Here is a 22736-nt window from a genome sequence, read left to right on the forward strand (position 1 = left end):
GCTTAGGTGTCATCAAACGTATTTAGACATTCAGTTCAGCACATACAGAGAGACAATGCTTGAAAAGCAAGATTGTAGTGCTTACCATACATATGCTCCGTAAACACAAGAAAGTGCTTGAACTTAGAGCATTTGCATTCAAACACAATCGTACACATCCCTCAGCAAAGAATAGGACATAGATGACATAAATGCAAAGAGTAAAAGTGCAATAAATACCCAAATAATTGTGCTATTACAAAGATTTACATTTGCAAACAAATATAGATATATACAAGCACTGTTAATTTAAAATGCAAATACACTCAAAGAATAAATGGTTTATCAGCAGACTTTTTTCCAGTTATACAACATCATGCATGCACGGTCACACACACAAACACACACACACCTGGACATGTGTTGGCCTAGTCCAACATGGATCCCAAAAGAGTCACAGTATACATAAAAACAGGCCAGGCAGTGAAGGCGGACTGTGTAGCAGACCAGTGCTTCCATCGATCTGAGAGGGTTCATTAGGTAAGTGCTGACATCACAGATTGATGTCTCTTTAAACCAGTGCCTGCTGAGGAGCTGACAAGGAAAATCACCACTATTGACTCCCTTAGTGGTATTTGTGTGTGTGTATGCGTGTGCCTTCAACGTATTGTGTGATATGTACACGTGCCAGTAAAATGACCATGTGCGTACTAACATTTGGCACACAGCTGTATCTGTTTGTGCCTGTGTGTGAGTGCACAAGTGTGTTTTCCTAGAAGCCACATTACATATCCTTGTCTTTGATGGGCTCCTTGGGTGTAGGTGTTCACCAGTGTTGCCAGTTATACAACCAGCCATGCAGCTAAGGAGCCTGTCAGCCTGTTTCTGCTTTTACGCCACCATGCATCCATTTGCTATCACAGAGTAGGAAAGAGATGGAGTGGAAAATGGAGATAAAGAGGAAAGGAAAGAACGTTGCGTGGAGGAGTCATAGAGGGACTGAACAGAATCTCTCCCCATCTATATTTCATCAGCACGTTTAGAAACTCTGTTTGGTAATTATGTTGTGCAAGTTTCTGACTAATTTGCAATCCAGTGAAAACCCTGACATGGGGCAGCTTACATTCCATATGAGAGCTAAATGCTGTTTAGTTCAAATTTAGGATTTTGGTTTTTAAATTCTTGTCGAGGAACCAAAAAGTTATCTCTATATGTGACCCCAGTTCCCCGAGCCTCTACTTGTCGATTGATTTGAGATGTCGTTTGTATCTGATGCTTTTCTCTAATTAAGATCAGGCTAGAATCGGTGGCATTGAGCGTCTCCACAAACCTATTGATCGGAATGGGGAAGGAGTCGGTGTTTGTGAGGACACAAGTGACAGGAGTGAAACTGCTGGAAACAGCCAGAGCATTAGACACACCAGATCGAGGAGACCGATGATCCACAGTTTCCCCACTGCTGGTCTTTTTTAGATCACCTCTAGTTCAACTTAAAGTTGAAGTTTTCAAGAAATGTCTGGTGACATGCTGACGAAGCACAGACAGTAGAATTTTGGTTATGCAACCACAACAGTGAACTTCTACTAATGGAATCATTTTTGACAGCATCAGGCTGATCATCATTTTCAAATTTAATGTTGCATTTCCAACACAGAATGATCTGTTAAGTGATTTCTTTTAAGTATCGATCTGCATCTGTTGTGGTACATCAATACTTTGTGGTGAAATGTTAAAGTGGCATTGATGCCTGGATCTCAGTGTCACCTACTCAGCAGTCTTAAGCTCTGATGACGATACAATAAGCATTACCTCCAATAAACACCACGGTACCACATCTTGTAGCTTTAAATGAGCAATTGATTAGTTCCTTTGAAGAATGATGTAATCTCAGTGTTCTCATGTCCATTTAAAATGTGTTTAAGTGATATATAGTTGAGGAGAAACAAAAGAAAATCACTTTATCTGGCATTAATAGTATCAATACACAACACGGTGTCTTGAAGGAAGCAAGAAAAAGTGAAACAACTAGAAAAGTTTTCTTGTACTTTATTTTATCATGAGCTGAGCATAATGCAAAGTGTTAGGATTGAAAAATGTGCAGAACTGAAGGCAAGATTCCCTTCTAGGCCATCACCACCAGAGGCACATCGCTATTGGCTGCCTCCAGGAGATTAAAGAGAATAATTGCCAGCTGATTGGCTGTTTAATATTTCATGGACCTTTGATGCACTGGGTGTTTGTATTACCTTTATCAGCAGGCATAATAATAGGATAGGCTTTGACTCACTTAAGTAAAACAGGCTTTTTCACAGTACAGGAATTGCTACTCTTCTTTTGAGCAAAAATGAACACAATAGACTGTCAGTATATTTTTATGGGCTATACAATATGATATATGATCATTTGAACTGATCAGTACTATTGGTATCACAGAAAGATATATATATATATATACATCTGTCGGCGCATAGGTGTGTGTTTCATATAATTTGTTGATTACACTTTCTAATAAGTACTGAAGATGCAGTGATGGATTTCATCTTACATTGTAACTGCGTATAATATTTATATTTTTCAGTGCCGAATACATAATAAACTGAATAATAATAACCGAATACAAAATAAACCTCCAGTGTAATTTATTGCCAATATATAACGTCTATAACTACTACAACTATAGCAATTGTGGTACTGCTGTTGAGAGCACACAAGCTGCAACAACAGTAGAACATTTATAGTACTACTACTGTTTATTTCAGGACTGTTCATATTTTCAACAATTTAAAATTTGGGAAATCTTTCTGTCTTAACACTAGACAGTAAAACTACTGTGTTTTACTGGCACTTGCATGAGTATGAGCGTATATGAGAGAGTATATGAGCTAGCTGTGCTAGCTCCTCCCAGATCAGGGACAGCTGCCATTGACGGTCCCATGTTCGTACCTCTGCCTGATGACACTAATCTCTTTCTGTAGGTGACCTACCTCCTCTTTCCAAATCTGTCGGCGCATAGGTGTGTATGTGTGTGTTTGTGTTGTGTGATGGTTGCCGCGGATGTCTCCTCTGTGGTTCCGCTTCGGAGGTCCAGGAATGGTGAGCTTCTCATGGTTGTCACTTTGAGGTGTGAGAGCAATCATTTCCTTGGACAACAGTCCCATCCTCATCCCTGCTTCCCGCCTGCTCGGATTAGTTCCTCTTGCTAAGAAAATTTGCATCCAGAATATTTTCTCCTAATTTATTTTTTCACTATATTTCCAGTTTTCTTTTCTTTCTTTTTTTTTTCTTCCATCTGTGTCTCTTTCACTGCCCTTCTCTGTTTCCTTTCTCCTTGTTTTCCCCTGGACGCTGTAGAGCATTTTATTACAGTTGTCAGAAGGAGTAACAATTCTATTGTGGGGTGATTACAACAGGGTGTTTTACCCACAGATCACCAGAGCAATTAAAATCTGTAAATAAGGCTACCCATGATGCCTCAGTCCAAACAATGGGGTCCCATAGGAAGTGTTTGTTTGAAGGAGAACAGTGGAAGTGAGTTTCTCTTGCTTTTACTCTCACTCTCTCTCTCTCTGTTTCTCTCCCTCATTAATTAGGATATGCTCCTTCAACCCAACATGACTGTGTCGATGGGCAGCTCTGCACAATCAGTGTGACACATATTTCAGACACAAGATGAAGTTGTTTACTTTTGTGTCAGACCATGCATTGCGCCACTACACTTTTGTTTTGCAGAATGGAAGAGACAATGCAGGCCTAATTGTGCCAGTTACCGCTGTTGGGGAGAGGAAAGAGAAAGACTTGTGCCAGCTACCGTGAAAAGGAAAGTAGGGACTCTCTTGTGCATCTGTGTCTGACACCCGTGCAAACAACACTTACGATAAGGATGTTTTAATGATAACTCTCACAAACTTTTGTTGTATGTTGGTTTTGAGCACTATTTACGTAATCTGAGAAAATACCAATTGGCAAAAAAAGAATCAGTCTGACTATGACTCTTAAGTTGAAAGTCCCTTAACTCCTGTCATGTCATTTGGCCTGTATTTCTTCCAATCACTTGGCAGTGTATCACAATTGTGCCCTGCCATAGTCAAAGGACAGTTCTGCCAGGTAATGTCATATTATTTCAGTGAACAGTTGCATTAGGAATCAAGCTATCCATCAGCACAGAGGGATACTGTAATTCTAGTTTAGCCTTTAAACCTGGGTTGTTGTTAACTACCTGGTTCACAGCAGTGCATAAAGTGATGCAAGCACTCTAAATTACTTCTTAATGTTTCTTTTCTTTGTAGAGACAAAAGAGCTCTTTGTAGTTTTGTGGGAAGACATGTGGAACATGTCATGTATTTCGTGTCAGGATGTGTGTGTATCGCTTCCGCAACCGCCCCCACCCCACTTCATAAATTACTCACGATTGGAGTTTGGGCAGGTTGGTAAAGGAACCAGATAGATAGAAAGAGGACGACCGTGGGAGTATTGCAGCTCAACACAGCACCATGATGATGCCAGACTCCAGGGGCCTAACCAGAGGCTATATGCCTTATCAAGATCCTGTTTACAGTCAGCCAAAGAAGCTACCAGCCACCCATTTCCATAATGCTGCCTGCGGTCCTCCGCGGAAACTAATTTATCTGTGCCGGAGATGCACCATGATGTTGCCTGTTCTGCACCTCTCTCACTTTGTATTCTGTATGTTGTGTTTCTTTCTTTTGTTTCTATCTGGGTTTTTTTCCCCTTTCTCATCTTATCCTCACTCCTTATTTACTGTTTCTTTTTCTTCTAACTCTTGATGAACTACTTTTTTCTTGCCTTTCTTCGAGCCACAACCCCTTAATTCTGTCTTTTTCTATCTATTTGAACCACTTATTGCTACCCAACACAGTATATATAACACATCAGCTTAATTTTTGATAAGGATGGGCGAAGAATTGAAAGCAAAATCAATAAATAAAAAGAGAGTTGCTGCTTAGAGAGATCCAACAGTCAGTAATTAAACCCATACAAAATTTAACTGAATGGAACTAAATATATGGCACTGCCCGCTTGTGTATTTGTGATCTTGTTTTTACACTCTTGTTATACCCATCTCTGTGTGAGTCTGCCATCTTCAGCTTTCCTCCTTGTACTTTTTTATCATATGTTTGTGCCGATTTTTTTCAGCTTGAGCCACTTGTGTAGTTGCCATGTTCCTGTGCCTGTACATCAGTGAGCATCTGCTCTTTCAACAAGGTCCCTATGGCCTCAAATGTCAGACCAAGCAGCTGCCAGACAAGTGCATTGTGCAGCAGGCTTGTGTTTTGCCTCCTCCCATCCCTTCACTTCATGTTCTGTGATGTTAACTGTGATTGAAAGTAAGTAGGCAGCAGCAACTGGAGGAGGAATGATGAGAAAGGTCTCTGTTTTTAAAGAATTCTGTTCTTGCAGTACTGGACGGCTGTTCTCCGGGGCTTTTGGCCAGGTGGGAGTAGGCGTTATGTTGTGCATTAGGAACAGCTTCCTCTGCCCCCTTGTGTGAAAGACCACTGCAATGGAAAGCCATTTGTAGTTCATCAATGCTGAGGTCCATGTACTATAGATTATCAGGGGACAAACAGCATGTGCACTTGAATCTCATGTGTGCACATGTTTGAATATGGTTCTGTATGCTCTTGTACACAGATTGTTGATTCCCTGCTGTTTATCATAGTATGGATAGTGCAATAATATGTCACTGGATGCCCGTTTCAGAGTATACATTGTTTTGCGTATTTCTTTGTGTGATCAAGTAGTCACAGGGTGTGAGAACTGATGCGGAAGAGATGGAGGGTGAAGAGACAAGCAGGTACCCCCCTGGAGGGACCTTGGGGGCAGCAGGCCAGGGGTAGCCCCTCTAGCTCCCTCACAGCACACTCTGGTTTGCTCTCAGACACTGCTATTGATTTGTCCACTAGATAAGACCACAGGTTAGCTGCTCTACTAAGTATTGCTCTTTTCACCTCCCTTTGGCTGCAAACAAATCCTGGAGACTGGTTCCATTTGATGTTAGCTGATGTTCCTTTAAACTTATTTTTTCTACCAACACTACTTAACCATGGCATAAAGCAGGTATAAGCCATCACAGGGCACTGTGAGACTCACTCTTGCCCCATAAATGACCCAACCCTAAACTAGCATACTTCTCTATTGTCTTATCCTGAAGCTGTAGGAAGCCATGAGTTCAATTCTGTGGCAGGTCTACAAGCTGTGAGAAAAGGGACTTTAGCTGTCAATCAATCCGCCTTCATTTCAGGATGCCAGAAAGTACAAATTCTGTGTTAATTCAAGCCTAAAGTAGATTAGTCCAAACCGTAAGTTGAAATTGTGCCTGTACTTTGGTATATGTGATCAACATGTGCAGCAAAGTGTAAGGTTTGAACCTGACAGATTTAGATGGGAGCCAAGGCAACTCTTGATCAGCCTGAGACAGTTCATCTCATTGCCAAGTTCTTATGTGATCGGAAGTCAGTCGGCAGCACCTCAGTGCTCACTGACAGATGGATGAATCAAGTCTTCAAAAGGCTTCATCGATGACACATTAACATGAGCCGAGCTTCCTAGAGGACTCTGAATTCTGAGCTGTCACAGGTGGCAGATGAGATAAAGCTACTATGCTGCTCTGCTTGTTTCGTAACATAACCTAACTCATGTTGAGAAAAAAAAGTTGGCACCTGCTTGACATCAATTAAAAAGCAGTTTGAGATGTGAGGGATGGCTGTTGTAGCATGTCTTGTATTTTTAATTAAAACAACCTCCTCTGAGTCATCATCAGCTTTTCACGTGTCCGAAGTCAGAACAGGTGTGAAGGTAAAACAAAGAACAGTGAAGAAAAGGAACACCACAAGGGTGTGGGTGTAACATAACTTCCCACGCATCGTAAGCCAGTATATCCTTACAAGACATTGCAACATGCTTTATCATTGTTAATCAGAAAACTGCAGTGTAGGACAACAAAATACCAGCTTGTCATATTGTTTGTTTTTCTTTTGCTCATAGTTACGTGTCATTTATCATGGCAGAGAGCCAAAACTGTTAGTGTGTGGTAAACTGGTTCTCTCTTGGATGAGAAATTGAGGCTGTTACCAGCAATGTCAGTAGCTGAGGGTTGCATGCAAAATTTAACTGAATGGAACAGGCATCATGAAGGATATCAATAATTTTGAATGGTAAATTTTTAGACTACGAGATATTTTCTGGTGCAGTGGCATAGTTAGAAATGTACTGCCTTTTTCACTCCAATGCATTGCAGCAATTTGTCAAGACATAACAAAAGCTGCCAAAAGTAACAGCTCAGATGCTGTAGTTTGAACACAATTAAAATAATAAAATAATAATGTGACCAGTAGAACCATAAAGTATTTTACTAACCTTTGATCCAATTTTTACTGGACTCTTATTAAATCAGAATCGGAATACTTTATTAATCGTTGAGGAAATTATGTAACAACTGAAACAGAATGCATGCCGATTGACTCATGCGCACAACAAAACTGTTGCACAAAAGATAATGGAGAAGCACCGAAACTCATAATAGTTTGAATCAAAACTAGAAGCATTTTATACATGACAACCCAAAGTGTCCAAAATTCCAGTACGTCTTAAAAAGCAGCAAACACAAAACAGAAAACATGGAAGGTATTAAAAAGAAAGAGTTACATCAGTCACTGATACTAACACTACCTAAAATGTGTAATTAATATGATAATTAAATGCAGTCAAAGGATCATGGCAAGTACTGCTGCTAAAAATCATGCCACCCTGCTCGACCCTTTTGTTTAAAGTGTTATCATATCTACCATCTGCATAGAAATTGGTTGATATATTAATCTTCTCTAAAACTGTAGAGATGCTACTTATTGAAATATGGAGAATGCTTTTGACCTGCACTCAAAAAACTCTGTTTTAACCTTCCACTTTATATGAGGCTCTTAGCTACTCATAGCTGCAACTTTTTATCTACTTATCAATAGCACTTACCTGCAACATGAATGGGGAGGACAGGGACTAATTGCAGGGACAAATGTTCCTGACTGTGGGGTTTGTAGTTGTCTGGGCCTAGTCCAGGCCCTGTTTATTTCAACCTCTGTTGGCAGTCATACACACACCACACGCACTATGCTCTGATTTAACCAGAGGCAAAGCCCTCGCAAACCCTCACTCTTTCTCATCAAAGATTCATAAAGGCAAGGTTCTCAATGATTTTCTGTCTCTTCCCGTATTCACAGCTTGTTGTCCTCACCCTCCCTGTCTCCTGCCAGTCAGACAGCGGAAGTCAGATGGAATTACAGCTGAAGTGGCCGCTGGCTCCGTGTGCGTGTGTATGTGTGTATACGTGAATGTTGGTTTCTGTGGGTTTATGGCATGTGTGCTTGCACTGGTAGGCGTTAGGTGGAGAAACGGGGTAGCACATGGTCACAAAGGCAAGGACACGGATGGACAGTGCCATGTTGATGTTGTACTAAAAATGTTAGTAGCCCCCATGTGGGGAAAAGAGTTAGTCCCCACCCTCTCTTCTCTTCCCCTCATTCACTCCTTCCGCTGTTCTTTGTCTTCCTTTCCAACCCCTGAGCCCTGTGTGCTGTGGCAGCTTCCACACTGGATCTAAAACTAGCTCAATCAGAGCCCCACTCACCATGCCCAGGGCACACCATCTGTAGCCCTCTGAGTCCTTCCGTGTGTGTGTGTGTGACTATGTCAGTGTGTGTTTACCTCCCTATTTATGTGTGTGTCCATTTGTGCGCAAGCTTAGAAGCATGAGTGTGAGTATGTGTGTCTGCAAACCCAAAGCACCGTGCCTCAGCCTGTTAGTCTTGGTACTTACCAGGCTTAGCCAGATGAGGGCCACTCAGCCTGGATCTAATTCCTCCGACTCTGGCAGCACTTCACTCCTGGCTCTTTTTGCCTCTCAAGTGTGCATCTGTGACCTTGGCTGACATCAGCGAGGGTTAAACTGTGGACTTGGAGATGTGGCCACAGTGATTGAGCTGTAAGCTAGTTTCTGGATCAGAGCTTCCGAACAGCCATCTGGGTGTCTGTGGGGCTCAGAAAGAGGTTATCCCTCTCTTACACCCCACAGCTGACCCTGGATCAGCTGTGACAGCAGAGAATTTAGTATGAAGCATCCTCGCTGGGATAGGTGGTACACAGTGGGGATGTTTGTGGAGTGAAAAAAATCATTAAGAGGGGAAACTAATAAAGTTGATCTCTGTTACCATGTTAGCCGTAATCCCTGTGCTTTTATTATGAAGAAGTCTGCTCATCACCTTTGATGCCTTTGTGGCAGATAGCCCAACCTGTATTGGCTTCAGCTTTTATTTTTTCTTTGTAACTGCTTGAACAATGAACATCAAATGCATATTTCTTTTTTCACACACCAATAAAAGTATGACTAAGGGTTAGGTTCTATGAAACACAGTCCTCAGTTTTGCCAGTGTGGTAGTTATTACACTGTGTACCGATATTGTCAATACAAACAGAATATAATTAAGTACCTGTTAGACCACAAAGCACTTCTTTTTCAACACCCAGAACACATTTCAATGAGTGATTCACACCATCATGCATCAACTTATCTACATAGACAGGTACTTGAATAGTGCCACCCAGACACATGCACACCATTGTATTGCACTGTGTGAACCTTTTGCATCCTGTTCTGTGCAGTGCCTCAGGGCCTAGCCTGGCTGGTCTTCTAAACAAATTGCTGGCTGTTCACAACGTTTTAAATGCTGAGTCCCTCTAATCACACTATTTACTTAATAGGGTGAAACAAAACTCGTGTTCACGCAGCAGGAGTACCAGGTGATGCAGAAGTTCAAACACCTGGCGAAAAGCACTCCTCTGGCACGGATGCACAGTATACACATGTGCATGCATGAATGCACACACACACTCACATACTGTGATGCAAATACTAGAGGTTTCTTTCATGGTTGGATTAGACACTTTACCAACTTTTGGAATTTTTTTTTTTTGTTCATACTTTCTTGTTTACTGTGGGAAAAGGCATCTGGAAAAGTGTAGCTCATTAGTTACTGTATACCCAGTCTGACATTTTTGGAATTAGTTCTTCCTCTACTGTAAACAGAGTGAGTAATGCCCATATGGGAATGTGTGCATCATCTCCTACTTTGTGCTACTCCTTTGTTTGTTCATTTTAAAGGTTACACAAAAATGGCAGATATGTTTACCAAATATAAAAAAAATCCTGTTTTTAATGCTGTATGCATACAGCATTAAAAACAAGCATTTTGCTGTTTGTTTTTGTAGGAACTTTCAATGATTGTCACATTATAGCCTATTCCTGGACTAGACTAGTTTATGAGTTTGAAGATTTATGACTGTTTCAGTGGGGCGTGTTTACGATCACTGGTTTGCTGTGCCTATTATGTGATCTCATTATGACAAGCTGTGTCAACATTGATGTGACAGTTTGCATGCAGTTTTAACAAAATGTAATATTTATCCAAATATGTTTCCTGCGCTTGAAAAGTTGCTCGTTTGTTCCCATGCTTTGTTTAAAGAGGATAGCAAAGTCACTTTCTTTTTTTAAAGAACTGGAATATACCCATTTATGAAACCCAATATCTGTTGTGCAACTGTTTGAAAACTTCTATCTCACAGTTGTGCTTTAAACAAAGACTCCAAAACTTAACAACACATCCCCTTGAGAAAGAAGGATGACTTGTATCTAGGCAATTTAGGTTACAATACACTATAATTAGCTTTGCTAAGTTGACCCTGCCATTGTCACCTGAAGACAGGTGGGAATTGTGCCTAGGCTGAAACAAACTTATCATATGACTGGGGTCAGGTATTGTCCAGTGGCTCAGTTGTATTGCTTTTGAGGCAAGCCTCATTCGTCATCAGCTTTATTGCACCATTCAGATGATGCCCACAAGGCACTAACACTTGGCCAAGAGGGAGGGAGCATACAGTGCAGGGTAGGGAGGGATAAGGGTTAAAAATGATTGTTTTACAAGATCACTTTCCGCACAACAAGTTTTCACAGCAATGGTATGCCATTTCTCTGAAAAGCTAAGAGTTACCGCTCCCAATGCCACATTAACCATCTTCCATATTCCATGACAGCAGATTTATAGCCTTCTGACGGCGAGCTGCGAAAAAGTGCAATTGCTCGCAGGCTTGTAACCTCTTTACCCTCGTCATCAAGTCCCCTTGTTGCTCCATTTTCTCTCCCGGGCTTCATAAATAAACAGCATCATCAAGAAAAACTTTTAGTGTCTTTTCACAACCATCTCTAATTGGTTTTGCATGTATACATAGAAATGTTTCAACCTGGTATTTAGCCACGTGTAACTGATTTTGGTCCATGTGTTCAGCTAGGCCAGCATCCCTGCATAGTGTTAGCTTCGTGGTATTACTAAAAGTGATCAGAATGAACTTTTTTTCTTTGATTTGCTTTGTATTTTTTACTTTTCTTCCTGTTGAACAATTTTGTATCCTGGTACAAGTAGGCCACAGCTCCTCTCATTCCTCTCTGGACAACCAGTCAACGTGGAGCATGCAAAACAGATATATAACCTTTTATTTTCCTGTTGCTGTCTCTCTAGCTCTCTCTCTCTCACACACTCACACACACACACACACACATTTTCTCTCTGTGAGGTTCTCTCACAGACATTGACACACAAATGCACACAGCCTTAAGTGGTGATCTGTCTCTTCAACCCTTGCCGGAAAAGAAACGGCCAGGAGGATCCTTTCTGTTTGTCCTAAAACTCCCTCTTTTTTTATTGGAACCTGTTTGCATTTGAACAATAGTTGTCTCCTCATAAATTTTGCGCCTGTGTTGACATTAGACCACATTCCATCCCATTGCCTGAGGAGGAGAAAGAGCAGGCCAGCGTGTTTGGTAATTTGTTACACTGTTAAGCACCTAATGGACATCCACCTGGTTTTTGAGAGTAGTAGCTGTAGTTCAGGGGCTTGCCTCTGTTGTACCTCAAGACTGCAATAGTATTTTATTGCTGCCAATTATGAAGTCTGTTTAGAGGCTACCTAACTCTCTGTGCGTTTTTCTGTTACATCTGGTTCTCCCTGCTCTAAATGGGGCAGCCAGCCAAACCACATCAAACAATTAGGGTGTGAAGCAGGTACAGACTGTGCAGGTATAACAAAACTTCCCTGTTTCTGTTGTTGACTTCAAGTAACTCTACTAAAAGTACATGGGCCGATGAAAGCTCATGGTCCTGTGTTTCCAACTGGCTGGTGATACCAGTAATGAGCCTTATTTGTTTCATGTGGTTTAATGAACAGTCCAGACTGCAGCTGGCAAGAGGGAGACCTCACAGAGTTTGAGGAAGGTACCCGTGTTCCCTGGCAGAATCATTGTTCCCAGCACCAGCAGAGCCATTGTGGCACGTGAGTGGGTGGGTGTGTTGAAAGGGCCACGCGGCACCCACTTTATCTCTTGCCCCTCCTTCTTGCTCATGCAATTTTGCGTGGTTTCTGCAACCATTAATTAAAGGGGAAAGGAGTGCATCAGATGTTAGTTTTATTAGCCTAGGCTCCTTAGAGGGAATCAAAATGAAAGGAACATATGTCATGCATTTGATGATGCCCCTCCCTCTCCATTTCTCTCCCCACAATTGCCCACCTCACACAATCACAAAGTGTACAGTCAGCAGCTGTCTGCAGACACAATAGCATTTGATTGATCCTGAGGAAACGGTTAAGACGCTGCCCTACCCACGCTTTCTTTCTGGCTGGCTGGCTCACATTTTGCACCACTTTACATTTAACGCTGAATGTGGCAGTGATTGGGATAATAGGATGGTGGTTAGGGATCTAAGGCACTGTTCAGGCTCTAATGAGGACAGTCCTCAGAGCACCCAGGACCTTGGAGTCCTGGGTGGTGTATGTTGAGATCTAAAGCCTGACACTTAACAGGTTGGACGTTGTTCTGAAAATTATGCCCCTGTTATACTGGCCTCTACACAACATCATTAACAGAAAATTTCCAAGAAAAAGTTTGTGCACCCTTTGCATTTTCCAGTTAATTACTTGTAACCTTAATCTGATCTTAATCTAAGCAATCTTAATGTAATATGTAAACCACTGTGCCAGTAACTTTTCAAAAGCTACTTTGAGCCACTTGTTACAATTAAAGAAATGTGATTGATAATATTAGTTGCAGACATGTCCTTCTCTATACAATACATATGGAAAGTTTTCCACATTTTGTTATATTTCAGGATTTAAGAATCTTTTTGACATGGATTCGTTTTTTATTCATTAGTTTACCAACAGTGTTCCACAATTACATCACAAAAATAAGGTTTTTGTAATATTTTACTAATTTGCTAAAATGAGAGGCTGAAATATCCCATTTCCATTATTAGTACTTGGATAAAGTACTTTTGGTGGTAGCAGCGTCGAGTCTCCTTGCACATTAAGCTGCAAGCTTAGCAAACCTTTTGTTGGAGGTTTCCACCAATTTTTCTTGAAAGAATTTCTGTAACCAAATTTGATAACATGTTGATTCACAGCCATTCTCAGGTCTCCTCAGAAATATTCCTTTGAGTTCAAGTCCAGTGTTTGGCTTAGACGCCCCAAGACTACTGCAAAGCTTTGTTTATGGAAGACAGTCTTTAGATTTCAACAAGGTTACTCCTGGGGAATAATCTTGTTCATTTTTTCATCCTTGTCTCATTAATAGGTTTACTTAAATCTTGATTCAGGATAAGATTCATACCAAAAAAAAGATTGATGTCAGTGGAAAGACAGCAGTGAAAGAAACCACAAAAAAGGTTAGAACCACTGCATCACAGCTCAGGTTTGTGCAAGATTGCCTTGATCTTCTAGGGAAATGTGCTGACTGCAGATGAAAAAAAAAATGTTGGATTTTGTTTTTCTTTTTTGTTAGAAAAATGCAGGTACATTCAGATTTTCATTTACCTTTAACAGCCTGTTCCATAACCGATTGCTCAATATGTTTAATAGAAACATGAAAGGTACAACAGCGTGTTATTAGTTTAGTCAGATCTTCTATAATTAGGATTTGGAAGATCACATCACTGTTGATGAGAAATTCTCTTAATTCCAAAGATTTCACTGTCTGTTGCCCTTGCAGCTTGCAAAACACAGCACGTGAATAAATACTGTCTGCCCATATCTCTTAGCCATTATACCGTATCAAATCACATACAAAGACAGATGTGCTTAATCACTCATTTCTTACACAATATTGTATATATAGAATGTAGATGGATAATATACTTCTTTCTTCTCACTCCTTGGGACTTGATTGCATGCCTTACCTTCAGGGGCAGGCTGATTTATGAGACACATGCCTGTTTTTTCATGACTTGTTTGATTGCATTCTCAGCTATCGGGCACATAGGCTGCCAAAACCATAAAAATTCACACCTGCACAGAACTCCTAGTCAGATGAACATCAGGCAAAGCATGGGGAAGCAGGTGATCTGAGGTATGCTGTTTCCCTTGATCATAATCACAATGACATGATTGATTAATGTTCATTGTATCTTTGCAAAAGCCTTATTTTTAGGTCCAGTTTGAACGTTGCGTAGGGCTTGGCACACGCTTTGGTCGTGAATCTCTGTACACCACCCATTCTAATACTGTTCTCTAAGCTTGTGTTTTTCTTTTAGTTGCTAATGATACAAATATGAAAAGTAGGAAAAATATAACTTCAAGTTCTCACAAGTTTTAAAAAGATATCTGCCATTGCCTAATCATGTCCTGAATGTACCGAATCAAACAGCCCAAGCTGTCTATTCCCATGTCATTACAAATGACCTTCTGTAGAAATAATGCAATAAGTGTTGTCTCCTATCTACATTCTCTGGGTACTTTTTCACTTGGCCTGACACAATTGTGCATTTATCAGTGTAATTGCATGAGTCGGAAGCACTGATGTTGTCTATTAGGCGGATTTCCATCCTGTTAAGAGCAGAGGGCCTTTTAATGTATGGCCCTGGTTGAGTGTACTGCTACACAATTACACACTGGCCAGAGATTGAGTGGGCTGATGATGCTGTTGATTGGGATGGTGCTGATGGCAGTGATGATATTGGACCACCCTGCACTCTTCTAACAAGCCTTTCAGAGAGCATCTAAGAGGGAAACAACAAAGTGAAACCGAGGTTAATCATTTTATTTACTCCCTTTTTCTCTCCCTCTCGTTCCCCTACCTCTCCTTCTGCCTTTCCTTTCTTTAACCAAGTGATGGAGCTCGGACCATGGAGTGGGGGGGAGGAAATCGATGGGGAGCGCATTACAGTAAAACGTATTGATTAGGAGACCTGCGAGCAGTGTGTTGGTCGCAGAGATGGTGGAATGATGCAATGCTTAAAGGAATTTATCCTTTGACTTTTACATTAACCTTTTATTGACTGCTTTGCCTGTCCATAATTAACACTCACTTTAGCTAAAGTGGTTAGTTTGAGCGCAAAGGGGGCTCCAGCCCTTATTGCCGTGGCCGTGGCGCTCCCACCCCAGCCGCAGTTGAAGTGCACTGTGCTGCATGGAGGGAAAGGCCTCTGAAGAATTGAGGCGATAGAATGCTAGATACCTTTCACATTAGCATACCATTTTAGCGGGGGCCTGCTAGGCTATAAGGTTTCAGGGCAAATTGAAATGAGTGATTGTATTGCCAATCTCTCTTGACCGAGCGCCAGATGGGATAGTTAGGCCCATATCTGTCTGGGGTTAATCCATTGGAACAGCCTGGACTCACAAACACAACCTCTCCCTCCTCCACCCACACCCTCACACGCACATACACACCTCTTTGTCTTTGACCTTAAGTTTAAGGTGGACTGTTCTGCCATGGGAAAGTCTTTTGGTGAGCCTTGTTTGTACGCCACTGTGGCTTAGACAGAATTTCTAGCAAGAGCCCATGAGAGCTTAAAGCACCTCGCTTGATATTGACTTTTTGTTTGGTTCCATTTTAGCAGTCAGGGGACGGTACTCTGTGAACAGTGATAGACTGTGTAAAAGTGCGTGCTGAATTACCTACACTATATTATCTTTGATAGTCTTCCAGTCTCGATATCTTTTATATCTCTGGTAAACCTGGCACCTTCTATTTGCAAGCTAATGCTGCAAGATCTGTTGTCAAATAAATGCAGTATCTCTGTTGAAGTGAGCTACTCAGTTTTTTTTATTGTATGTAGCCTTTCATTATGAGTCAGGGAAGTAGAGAAGAAGCAAGTGTTTTCTCTCATAGCTCTGGAGTATGAATACTTAATCACACCAAATCAAAAGCCTGGGTTCCCTTGGTCTATGGTGTCCTCAAGCTGATGTCAGCAGAACCACAGTTTGTGTGTGTGTATGCGCGTGTGTGCATGCTGTCTGGGTCAGTTTGCACTTGCACACTCTGTAGATACGTATGCCAGCCATGTCCCCCTCCTCCTCCTCCTCCTTCTCTGAAGTGGTGCTTCCTTTAATTCGCACCCTAAATAAATGATGAGAACATTTAAACACACGGCTCGTCGCAAAGCCCCAAGGTCGCCTAATCATATTATTTATGAAGTGATGTGCTACATAATGGTACTTAGTGCATGTTAACAGATGCTATTATCAGGCCCTGATCCAGAGCACAGAAGATATATTGGACAGTGGATGTTAATGCTGCTCCTCACCACCATAATGCAGGAGATCCTTAAAGGGCTAACCGCACCAAAATGCAGCACTTAGGCAGAGGGCCAGTTAAACATTAAGTGGCTCATGTGAATATATATAACCACAAATTGTGGCAGCCCTCAGTTGTCCCCTAACACTTGAACATTCCCTCATCCCATCCACAACCGATCCTCATATCCTGCTGTTCAGCTCTCTGTGGCCCCTCCTTCAGTCACTAGCCACAAGGTGGTGGTGACTGTGTGCATTTGTCTGTGTTATGGGTTTGTTCGGGGGGTTTTAGGGTGTGCATAGGGTAAAGAGATATGACAAGACAGACCCTGGCATAATGATTGAATGGAAAATATAACTGACCCCGTTTCTGTAGATAGGAAATCTTAGGTCACTATTCACAAGCACACAAGGACACACTACACACGCAACATACAAATGCCATCCTCCATCTCTCCCTCTTGCACCTCCAGGTCAGAGGTCACCCTCATCTGTCAAGAAGCAGAGGGAGGGTAGATTTACAATGACAGCAGAGAGCAACACAGAGTCACAGCAGTAAATATTTACACAGGTCTAACAAAAGATGTGGCTAAGGTCTGTAGGGGTTCCAAGCACTGTAGAAATTACAACTAACCTCAGATTGTTAATCATACAAAAATCACGCAGTGACTTGAAGAGGCAGGATTTCTCACTGCTCTGTCATTATTGCAACAAGAGAGAGTGATGTTCTTGTGAAAGCATCCTGCAGTGTGTGCCTGTATGTTTGTAAGATGAATGGGGCATTAATCATCATCATGATACATGATATCATGGTTTCCCATCACCTTAATGCTGTTGCAACACTTCACTGATGTGTCACATCTCTGTTTTTCTCATCTCCATTCAGTTCAAGTTTTACTGGCTTGGGAGTTTCCAAGTATTTCAGTAGTTTCAAACCAAATTGCATACAGATACATCATTTAAATGCCCTCAACAATATCTAGTGAAGAGAAAAACATTTCTTTGTTTATTTGTAATAAAACTGCATGCTGTTTCTTTTGTGAATCATACAGAGACAAACTTACTCTCCTGTCCTGCTGGTTCTACCTGGACAAAGTATTACTGTGAGTCATGAAAACAAAAGGAGGCAGAAAACTGTTAAAAAACTTGCCTACTGGTCAAACTCACAATAGAGATTTTGGCTTTTAAAACAAGTTTAAACACACACATGCTCACACACAGACATCATTGCCTAAACAACTTGACTTTTTTGGAAATTACGCCCTTAAATTGCTCTTCATTGACTAGATAAAAACACGATAGAAAGATCTCTGTTTATCTTTGTCTACTAGAGTTCCACCATCATTGACAAGTATTAGTTAGTGTTAGTATTTACTTGTAAACACATCTCATAACACTTTCAGGTGAAAGCCTGGTTTTGGCAAGCTGTAGTAGGATGCAAATATAAATATAAAAAATAAAAACATGAAGAAAGTTTTGTGAGTGGGATGAGACGTGGCCTTTTGGTGATGAGTCTCTACCTACTTGTGCTTTAACGGGAGGGAGGAGTAAATGGGATTTTTTTGTTTCCTGTGTTCTGTCGCCTCAGGTGCCACTCAAGTCTGGCCCAGACATTGCCCCCTGAGGAGGCCCCAGTGGACCGGCCCTTCTGGGGTGTGGATGACCCCAGCATGCCTCTGCCCTTTGATCTGGCTGACATCATTAACAGAGTGGAGTCACTGCTCTGGAGGTGAGTCTAAGATTTGACATGTTGAAATGTGTTTATGTACACACTGAATACATGTATCTATCTCATGCAGCATAGATGTAGTCGCAGAGGATTCACTTATTCATTCATTACCCAGCTGTGGTCATCTGTGAACAATACTGTTGTTGTTATTTAATATAAGTTAAATTGTCCAAATGATTAAGTAAACCAAATGACAACATTAAAATAAATAAATAATTCTAATTGGCGTTGACAGACTCTGGTATTTTGGTTTCAGTTTTAAGCTTTGGAATCTCATGCTTTTAAAATGGTATGGATTTGTCACTTCGTGCACAACTAGACACCTTACATGTTGTCATACTTTAAATATGCGCACCTAAGTCGTGTCATAGACCCTTGTAAAAATTGTGAGGAATTTCTTGGAGTTGCTATTTGCAATGGCAAATACATGACATTGGGTGTAATTGGTCTTCCTGTTGGCATGAATCCTAGGTCCTGCTGATTTTGCATGGAGACATTTATAGTCTTTTGTTGACCTGCATCTAAAACACAAGTTAACTTCACATGAGATCTTACGTTCAGTCACAATATCTGATCAAATTTGACCTCTGTCCATTTCTTCTCTTTCTCTGACAGGATGTAAAGATGGATAGAGGAAACAAGGAAGCAAGAAAAAAATGACCCACCAGCTTTTCTGAATGATCCCCACATTAGCTGAGGGGACAGACCAGATTGATTTCCTTTTGATTAGGCCATCTACATCACCCCCGACTCCACCCTCCACTACCCCAGCTGACCCCAGCATCTCAGTCACCTCAACTTGGATTGGCTGGAAGGAAACCAACACAAGAATAGTGCTTCAGTAACATGCTAACAAACGCAATGCTTAGTACCAAGCCACTAGTGTCACAACGGTCTAACAAAACATATATGGAACCCGCATTTCAGTGTTAACATACAACATTGTGTTACTATTTATTATTTCAGTGTACTTTGTTACCTAATCTCATGTAACCCAGACATGCTTTTATCAGTGGATTGTTCTCATTCTCAGTAGTCATAGTACAGTACATACATATATGCTTTCTACTTGTCACACAGTGTTATAATACAGTATAGAATGGTAAGAAAACTCACTTTGCTCACAGGCTATTGCATTCTTCACTTGTGTATAGTGTAACCCTTTTATTGTGTTAAGAAGTGAAATGAGCCAGAAAAGACCAAAGAACGATTATAAGAGGATGGCTATGAATGTCATCCAATGGAGTACATGAAGAATGTGTTGTTAAGTGTTTATGGTGCAGTGGTGTGCTTGTGCCATATTAATGTGTAACTGTGTGTGTGTGTGTGTGTGTGTGTGTGTGTGTGTGTGTGTGTGCGTGCGTGCATAAGAGCGTTCACTCTCCCAAATGTCTACATGAAGGTGTGTGTGTACGAATGTGATAGTGTGTGAGCCTGTAGGCAGCCTGCCAGTTGTTTGTTCTTGAAGATGTGCATATGGAGAAACAGAGACTAGCAGCAGGGCCCCTCTGCTACTGCTCTGATGAAAGGCAGCATTGATAGAATGACCCGGAACACAACCGCCGTTTCTCATAATTACAGCTGTTCAATCGCTTTTAATTACTCTTAAAGTGTGTAGAGCACCACATTCCCCTGTAATGCTGCAGGCCATCTAGAGAGTGAGAGAAAGATCCGGCACTTCTGACAAAATCCACATTCAAAAAAGCTAAAAAGGGTGGAAAAGGGGGCCGACGTCAAAGCAGTGTAGCAGCCCTCCTCGTTTGATTTCTTTCTCTATCTAGTTCATGATGAAGTAGAGATGCTGTTTACTATTAAAAATGCAGAATGCACTCCTTTTTTTACTTCTGAAGTTTTTTCCAAGATGTTAATGGTTGCCAAACGCTGTTCTTCTTGCTTCTTCTTTTGCTGCGCCTTTGTTGTTTGTTGTTGTCAGAGAGATTTGTTTGTAGATTGGCAGTAGCTTTGACTTGTTTGAATCACTCTGTGCTCCCTGCGCCACAGCTTGTCTGTCTGAAGCAATAGGAATGGCAGTAAATAAAAAAAACAGTGTTTTATCCAATGATCTCCATTCTTCTCATTTTTTTAAATTGCAAATGGACAACAAATATGGTGCACATGTTTCTTCATTCGTGTGTGTGAGGTTCAAATGTCGATCGACTGTAGTTTTACTAATATTTTTGACCTTTAAACCAATCCAATCCATGCAGGCATGTGTGTCAATGCCTTCCCACTGGGTTGAAGGTGAGTTACTGAGCTTTGAAGCAGCCACTTTCTAAATACTCAGGATTCCACAAGACAAATAAGGCAGCAATGAGAGAGATCCATAGTGTAATGGTGAAGCTCACTGACAGGAGCATGCACGTTATATGCACAGTTGTCCTACCAGTATTTCCTGATAAGTAAGAAGTTAAAAAATCATATTGAAGATGCTTAGAGTGTGAAAAAAGTCCCATTTAGTTTCAGCACAGCACTGTATCCAGAACCTTAAATATAATAAAAACATTTGAATAACAAGATAATAAGCCCAATAATTCTCTACAGACAAAAAAAGGAAGCATTTGTGTCGGGTATTTTTATCTGTTTTCCTCTGACTCAGACCTCAAAGGAAACGGTTTGAGTAGCAGTGCAAACATCTTCTACAACAGATTGATTGATGGATTAATTGATTGATTGAGTGATGTCATTCCCTGCAACAAAGTGATGGCTAATATTCTGTATTCCACTCTGAAACCTCAACTCCACACCTTTTACAAGCCGCCATCCCAAAGGTTGCTTATGTTAACTACTTCCTGTAGTGGCTGAGTGACTGAGTGATGGATGAGTGTGGAGCGTTCTCCCCTCAGGGGTCGACTGAAAAAGGTCACCACTTGAAGAGACAATTACACAGCACTGGTAAGAGCCACAGGTATGCATTGTTCTGACCGGGGTCAGCCGCCAGCCAAGCAGCCAAGCCACCGTCAATTAGGCCAACAATAGGCGCAGGGAAAGATAAAATAACCAGGTGTGTGGTTGGGAAAGGTATCAGTTTGGGGTCATATCTCAGTCAAATGTTTCAGTGTGTGGCTTGAATGGCTGGGACTGATTGTGGTGTAGTTGAATGATTTAAGGGAATGGGTTTGAATTCAAATTTAAAGATGTCTCTATATCCAATTATATAGACATATAGACACACACACATATATTTCTATATGTGTATAAGTGAGAAATTATTCTACCAATGTCTGCGAAGGACTGTTTCTATTAAGAACTAAGGAAGTCTGACCTTAACCATGATCTGTTTAGATTACCCTCCGAACAAGTCACAGTCTGTTTGGATGAGGCTTTGTGCATTATCAATACATGTGCAATGCATGCTAAAAATGTATGTTCAAGAATGAATACATGCGTAAAAATGACTGAACATTAGCCTGTACAAAGAAATATATGTGTGTAATGTATCTGACCCAGTGTGTTTGTGTGTGTGTCCAAGGTTCCAGGGTGCTGGCTGTGGTTGGAAGCCCTGGGGCCAGAGAAGCAGTAGTAATTGTAGAAGCAGGCTGAAGATAGTATCGCAGCTCTGGGGCGGCTGTCAGCAGTGGGAAGGGCCATGCTCATTTGTCACCAACACGGACAAACACCACTCAACACCGACAAAACACTGACTTGATTGACTACATGTGAAGCAACACAAGCCCTAATGTTTTGCAACTGTTAATTGCACTAAAGGTCATAAAAAAGGCAGGCTGGAGAAGATTCACATCAGCATAAATACAAGGCAGCACATGAAAAGACTGTCACTGTAAATTATGACTTTGACTTTATCACCCTCTATTATTTTCCTGATTATATCCATCTTATTTAGATTTATCAATGAGCATTTCTTGATGGAATTTATATGTTACATGTTACAAAATGTTACTCAATAAGGTCAAGATAAAATACTAGTGTAAAGTCCCTACTGATGTTCAATTTATATAGCTGGGTCTGTGAAAGAGTGAAAGTACTAAAGTGTAAATGTATTAATTTTTAAAGTCTCCTTTCCTTTCTTCTCTCTCCTTTCAGGTCGTGACCAGACCAAACCCAGGCAAAGTGGAGCTGCTAAAATCCGAAGCATCTGATCCTGCAAAGCACCTGTCCTCTCTTTTAGAAGTCTCATCACCACTGACGTCTTCCCAGGCCACAGTTCACTTAGTGTTAGAATGAGAGTGAAGTGATGGGTATGCCATGATGCTGATGTTGATGTAGTCGGGGGCCTGGCAGCTGAGCAGCTCTGATGAACAGAGGGTATGTCATGATGAATGTGTGTGTATTTATCTGTGTGTAGATGAAAAGTGCAGAGGCAGTCTTGAGGGAGAGAGAGAGGCCTCGCAGATCAAACAGCAGTCTGATCTAATGTAGAGCATGTTTGTGGGTCGTTGCT

The 22736-nt window shown here is 41.2% G+C and overlaps 1 protein-coding gene across 2 annotated transcripts in view; it reads left to right on the forward strand.

The window, feature by feature from the left end:
- The window catches only part of fto (FTO alpha-ketoglutarate dependent dioxygenase), a 113723-nt gene extending 93327 nt beyond the window's left edge, over positions 1-20396 (forward strand). For both annotated transcript variants that reach the window (XM_084929311.1, XM_084929322.1), the window contains 2 exons: positions 18197-18337; positions 18953-20396. In XM_084929311.1, the coding sequence (XP_084785437.1) occupies positions 18197-18337; positions 18953-18959 (148 nt within the window). In that variant the 3' untranslated portion in view covers positions 18960-20396. The remainder of the gene's footprint in view (positions 1-18196; positions 18338-18952) is intronic.
- The last annotated feature ends 2340 nt before the right edge of the window (positions 20397-22736 follow it).

This window comes from Perissodus microlepis, chromosome 1 (genome assembly GCF_051167445.1).
Source record: "Perissodus microlepis isolate ML-2025 ecotype Zambia chromosome 1, ASM5116744v1, whole genome shotgun sequence".
Classification (NCBI taxonomy): Eukaryota; Metazoa; Chordata; class Actinopteri; order Cichliformes; family Cichlidae; genus Perissodus; species Perissodus microlepis.